At 42.3% G+C, this 6,255-nt stretch overlaps 2 protein-coding genes across 2 annotated transcripts; both read left to right on the top strand.

The window, feature by feature from the left end:
• The first annotated feature begins 840 nt into the window (after window positions 1-840).
• On the top strand, window positions 841-2,423 carry LOC134436769 (uncharacterized). Its single transcript, XM_063186120.1, has 4 exons — window positions 841-1,116; window positions 1,205-1,261; window positions 1,644-2,342; window positions 2,409-2,423. Exons 1-4 carry the CDS (start codon window positions 871-873, stop codon window positions 2,421-2,423), a joined length of 1,017 nt encoding a protein of 338 aa, XP_063042190.1. The 5' UTR covers window positions 841-870.
• Window positions 2,424-2,511: 88 nt separating this feature from the next.
• Window positions 2,512-5,012, top strand: LOC134436841 (uncharacterized). The gene is made up of 5 exons (XM_063186191.1): window positions 2,512-2,686; window positions 2,993-3,114; window positions 3,215-3,446; window positions 4,100-4,246; window positions 4,359-5,012. The coding sequence occupies exons 1-5, from the start codon at window positions 2,527-2,529 to the stop codon at window positions 4,619-4,621; spliced, it is 924 nt and encodes a 307-aa protein (XP_063042261.1). The 5' UTR covers window positions 2,512-2,526; the 3' UTR covers window positions 4,622-5,012.
• The last annotated feature ends 1,243 nt before the right edge of the window (window positions 5,013-6,255 follow it).

Genomic DNA, 6,255 nt, shown 5'->3' with positions numbered 1-6,255 from the left:
TCTGATCATACTCGAAAGATAGTGCAGCCAAACATCACTCAGGGAAACTTGGAACTAGAACAACATGCTAACCCCCAGCTGCCTCCAACCAATAGGAGGCAGGGAACAGGGCACAGGGAAAGCACAGAACACCAAACAATATTGACCACACACACACACACACACACACACACACGTGCCTCCTCAGCCTGATGTCTCTGACAGTTCAGCCCCTTTCTTGTTGTTGGTGAGCTGCACCCCCACCCCCCCCCCCACCACGACCACCACCACAGCAACACCACCTTCTACTGACTTACGGACTCTTTCACTGACCTACAGACTTTGTAATTTTCCATCAGGCAGCCCTTAGCAACCAGACCTTCCGTCTCCAGAGGTCCTGGGCTGCTGGTCCACTAGCTCGGCACCCTGTTGTTTTCATAGGGCTGCACTACAGGCCACTCATGAGACCAGCGCTCTGTCAGTACAACTTGGGATCCCTCTTTCTATGTCTTTGGTCCCCTCTGGGTCCCTGCACCTATGTCATATACTTTGTAATTTCACTCATAACTGTACTTCTATTTTATACGTCTCTATACAGCTGTATTGGTATTCTTGTTTGCCTCACATAACATAACATTACACTTAGTTCAGTTGATTCTTTATCCAAAGCAACTGACATATTACTGGATATTGATTACAGTCCCTAGTGTAGGGGTAGCAGGTGTTTTTCTCAAGGCGCTTCCCCCATGGAGGGAAGTAGGGATTAGTAAGGGTGGGGAGATATACAGTCCAGCTTCCTATCCAATACACCATGGCTGCCCACAGCTGCTTTCCTTTCATATTTGGTTTTGAGAGACAAAGTCTCTCTGTGATGGTATTATTTGTGCACTCATGTCGGCTTTCTATATCATTAATTTTAAAATGTTTTCTGAAAAGTTTGCACAGGGGATGGATGCTGCACTACTGTCCACACCAACAAAGGATCCCCCTGGACCATCATCCTCCATGGATACAGCCAGGCGTTCTGGTGGGCTGCCGTTTTTCCTAACTTCCCCGGAACCGGCAGTGCCACGTCCACAGAAGCAACGCTCATCATCTGGCCTCTATTTTGCGTTTCCTCCTCTCAGATCAACTGAGGTATTTGGTTGATTTTTTTGAATTATTCATTCATAAATTTGTGCTCTGAGACAACATGTCAACTTCATAATTTCTGTTTATTTTTCAGGAGACCCATTGTGCAGTGTCAGGCCAGGCAACAGAAGTTCAACTGCCAACACCACAAGTAAGACATTGAGCTCAAACTACTAAACTAAACTACTAATACTATTTAGAAATTGATGATCATACACTGGTGACAATGTTGTTACACTGTCACACTATTCACCTTATAATTCATCATCCTTTTCAATCTTATCTCATACCCTTACATACATAATTTCCGGTCTGCTATTTCAAGTTAGCTCTGCCACATGATTTAGCCCTAGTAAGAATGGATATGAATGTGGATATAATGTCCGTGCAGTGTCTTTGAGATTTCATCATACAATAAGGCACAGGTTTGGATGTAGTTCATAATCACTCTCTATTCAGGCTCACTGTTGATAAGTATGGTTTTCACTGCACTTGATATGTGTATATTCATTTGTATTATTCTGTTTTCTAAGGAGGAAACAACACTGGAAAGTCATGGCAACCCACAGGACCAGAGCATGAGTTCATTTGAGGCCTCCTTTAGCCACCCGATAGACAGCAGTTATGCCCCAATTACCAGCCAGTCAAGCTCCCCTACCTCAGGCAGTGATCAAGCAGACACACCCTCTACTCCAGCAGCCAACAACTGGTCACAGAAGAAATGGATCGTCAACGAATTCAATCTTATGCAGCTCTTCAAGACATGCCACCAGTGTGGAGCTGTGATTGAAGAGGAAGATAGAAAAGTCACCACTACTGGGAGCCGTATTCATATCAAGTGGATGTGTTTGCAAGGACACTCGGGTGAATGGGAGTCATGTCCTCTCCGGCGTGGAATGGCAGAAAACAATCTCCTGGTAGCCTCATCTATCCTGTTCACAGGTTCTACTTTTACTGAAATATCTGACTGGGCGGAAGTACTCAATCTGCAAATCCCACAGAAGACCACATTTTATGAGCTGCAAAAAGTCTACCTCGTACCAGTGATTGAACAAGCTTATCGTGACTATCAAGAAGATTCCATCAGAAATCTCCAAAGACTGACTGTTGATGAAGGACTCTCAATCTGCGGTGATGGTCGTTCAGATTCACCTGGGCACAGCGCCAAATACACAACTTACAGTTTCATGAACAACGAAACAAAAGAAATAATCATGGTGGATTTAGTTCAGGTAAAAATACATTCATTCATATAATTTTTGAATATAATTTTTCCTTCATTTCAATTGTTTATGTAGGTGGGGGGTGAATGATGTAAAGTGATTGGTGGTATAAATGTGATAAATTAAAGTAATGTCATGTATACTGGTTGTCATCACTGTACAAAAGGTGTCAGAGACCACAAGTTCACCAGCCATGGAGAAACTGGGCTTTCAGAGGTGTCTGGACCGTTTGCTGCAGGCAGGAGTCAGAGTGGATGTTATCACTACAGACAGATCTCCTTCCATCAGGAAGTTTATGAGAGAACAGTACCCCGGCATACAGCACCAGTTTGACCCTTGGCATGTTGTGAAAGGTAAGGTTTTGTAATGGACGCCAATTAGCAGAGGGTGGCGTGGAACGTTAGTAAACCTCCCTCCTGAAGCCACATACAGTATCAGTAGTGCTGAGCTGTCGTACTGGTCCTTTATCTATCTATGTCTATCTATCTATGTCTATCATGCTGTGCCTCCCATACCCAAAATGATGCTTTGACTAGGAGGTGGCGGGTTCAAGCCCAGAGTGGCGGACCAACAGTTACACTCTGAAAATGCATGGATATATGGTTGACGGCTCACCCTGCCCATCTGCTCTCTCCCCATTGTTGTAACCCCTTTTTTAGGTCTGAAAAAGAAGTTGACAGTGGCAGCAAACATAAAAAAGAACACAGATCTGCAACCTTGGCTGAAGTCCATCACTAATCACCTGTGGTGGTGTTGCCAGACATGTGGTGGTGATGCAACGGTAAGTACACCTTTTTTAAAAAAAAAAGCCAACGGAATTGTTGATGTACAACTGAATTGTGTTACTGAACTGTTTGTCAATGTACTACATATGGTGACAGGAGCTGAAACGCAGATGGACATCTATTCTTCACCACGTTTGCGGCATACATCGCTGGGAGGATGACGACGGAGTGGAGAGGACTTGCTACCACCAGGACCTCACTGAAGAGCAGCAGAAAAGGAAGAGGTGGCTGCAGGAAGACTCAGCTGCCTTCAAGACCCTTTCAGAACACATTCTGAACAAGAACCTGTTGAAGGACCTCAACCAGATGACACTCTTCCAACACACCGGTATGCCTCCTGCTACCATTTAGTAATTTGCATTAGTGTCTCCCTTAGACACACCACTGTGTATCACACAGATGTATAAAATAGGCATAGAAGTACTGTTATGGATGAAATTATGAAACTAGTAGTGTATTACATACTTGTGTATTACATACATTGCAACTATGCAGCACAGTGCTTGTGCTGTAATTACATCCATAACAGTACTTCTACTTCTTCCTTTTACTTCTTTGGTATCACAACACATTGAATATTCGACTACAAGAATCATGCCTACAGTCTTGGTTTATCAAAACTTCACATAACATTCACAAGGTTGTAATGACCTATTATCAGAGGTGTCAAAAGTAAAAGTAAAAAACAAAACCAAAACATATTTTCCTTCCAGCACAGGTACCATATCTGAGTAACCAGTACACCTGTGTACTTACCATCAGCTAACTCTGCACTGGTTTGATCAAGTTTGTGGTGTGTCCGTGTTAGGTTTTCACTGTTTTTCAGTAACAGCACAGTCTCTCATTAGGTACAATTGAGTAAATGGTGTAACAGCTAGCCTATATAATGCTATTATGATATATAATGTGCTATTGTTGTAATTACACCACACATATTTGTTTACTTTTAATTGTGACACCTCTGCCTCATATAATCTGCAGGAGCCTTGGAAGTTTACCATAGTTCCATGCTGAAGTACACGCAGAAGAGGCTTCACTTCTTCTACAGCTTCATGAAGGCACGCACCCTGCTCTCAGTGATGGACCACAACGAGAATGTTGGCCGCGAACAAGCTACAACCTCAGAGGGTCAGTCTACTCAGCAGCATATTGTGATATTGAATATTGTAAGATAGTTCACTGCAAATGCGCTCACCAAACCTTGATTTGATTTTGTGTCTGTGTATTTCAACTCTCTTAGGGAACCCAAGATTCAAATTAGTCTATCCGAAACAAAGCAAGAAATGGGTGGCAAGGAAGATTTACGAGCCTACCACACAGACGTTCCGGACGGATTTGGTGGAGAGGGTCCTAGAAAGGCGTATGGATCCTACAGTCAAGTTAAAAGATCCAAGCTCCTCTGTCCAGCAACCATCGACTATACCTGCCAATATAGCTGCCATCCCAAGACCGGATAAAGATCAAGCCATTGAAGAGCATGTTTCCCGTTTTGATACAAGATGAAATCGTGCTGTTTGTGTGATTCTTGTTATGGTGTGCTAAATACAGTGTCATAACTAGTGAAAAGACAAAGGTTGAAAAGCAAAGTTCTTTTTATTTATATACTTACACACACTGTTTTTGTTTTATTGTGTCATGCAAATGTAGGGAGAAAAAAAACAAAAGTATAAATAGTAGTATCAAAGTCTTAGTGAGTTTTTTTTAACAGTTATTTATAATGACATAGTTATCCAATTTGTGTTGACATGTCACGTTTTTGACAGAACAAAAGTATAAAAAGTAATACAATCAAAGTGTTGGTGAAATTTGTACAGTTGTTTATAATGACAGTTATACAATGTGTGTTGAAGTGTCACATTATTGTTCACAGAATATTATTGGAATGCCATGTAAAGTGCCGTTAGTTTTAGTAAATACAATTTTACAAAGTCAGACCACCATGGTATTGTGATCTGTAATCATATAGGCCTATGTTGTTTGACCTTTGCTGAAAATGACATGGTGTATGTAATGAGACATTTGCACAATAATGCCTAGGTGTGTCACATTACTACAAACATCAGAGTAATATTTGTAATAACATGTAAAGAGCAAGAGCAATCATTTGCTTTTTAGTGAAGTTATGTCCAAAGAGAAATTGCAATAGTGAAATTATGATCAAAGAGAAATGATAGTGTCATCTATAACAAATTGTTAGGTCTTTGTTGAGAATGGCAATGAATATATGTGACATAGCATATCAGAACAGAGTCAGGGCATCTTGTGCTTCTCGGAAGCCAACATATTGACCTGTTGCCGATGGGTATTTACTTCGGATGCAGTTCACAACACATGATGGAAGAACACGCCGTTGTCCTCTCCCCAGCTGTGTCCCTTTCAGCGCCCATTCTAGGATAATCCGATAGGCCACCAATCGGTACTGCCTAAAACAAAACGGGAGTTAGGTACAAGTATGTAGCCTACAAAGTAGAATACTGTTGTTGATGTTATAAAAGTGGTTCAAATATAGTTGTCTATGTAATAGCCTACTATAAGCCTAGTTGTAGGCTACTACATACATAGGCTGCCTAGTTTTCAGTGAACTTGTTTTCAACAGGCTGCGTGCAAGTAGGCTACTGTGGGCTATAATATACAGAGTAGGCCTACCCCTAATAACACTAGACGCTGATGGCGTGCACAATGTTGTTGTATAAAAATACGATGTGCAATAAGTATGATAGGGAAGTAGCGTGCACGGAAGAATGCGTTCATGGTCAATATTTTGTAATGACTAAACATCACTCACCGCATTGACAACTGGCCATTGGGTCCAGCGGGTTTCGGTCTTTTTTTCCAATTGATCTTATCCACTAAGAAGAATGTTTCTAGCACTCCGCGATTGAGGTGCGGTATGAAGTCCTGGTGCTCAGTTATGCAAACATCTTGAGATGTGCTTTGACCAGACACATCTAGACTGTGAAAGGACGCATCCAGCTCCAGCTCTTGCATCTGGGGGGTGACGAGGTCCCACTCCTTGCAGCAAAAACATTCGTCTTCCGTCTCCATTGCTTTGCAGTTTCCGCACCGACACCACCAAACCCCGGTTCTTCTATCCCGGCTCTCTGCTACAGCTTCTGGGGCGGCTGCCTCTACAAACG

Source organism: Engraulis encrasicolus, chromosome 20 (genome assembly GCF_034702125.1).
Source record: "Engraulis encrasicolus isolate BLACKSEA-1 chromosome 20, IST_EnEncr_1.0, whole genome shotgun sequence".
NCBI lineage: Eukaryota > Metazoa > Chordata > Actinopteri > Clupeiformes > Engraulidae > Engraulis > Engraulis encrasicolus.
This window is presented reverse-complemented; position numbering and strand designations above follow the sequence as displayed.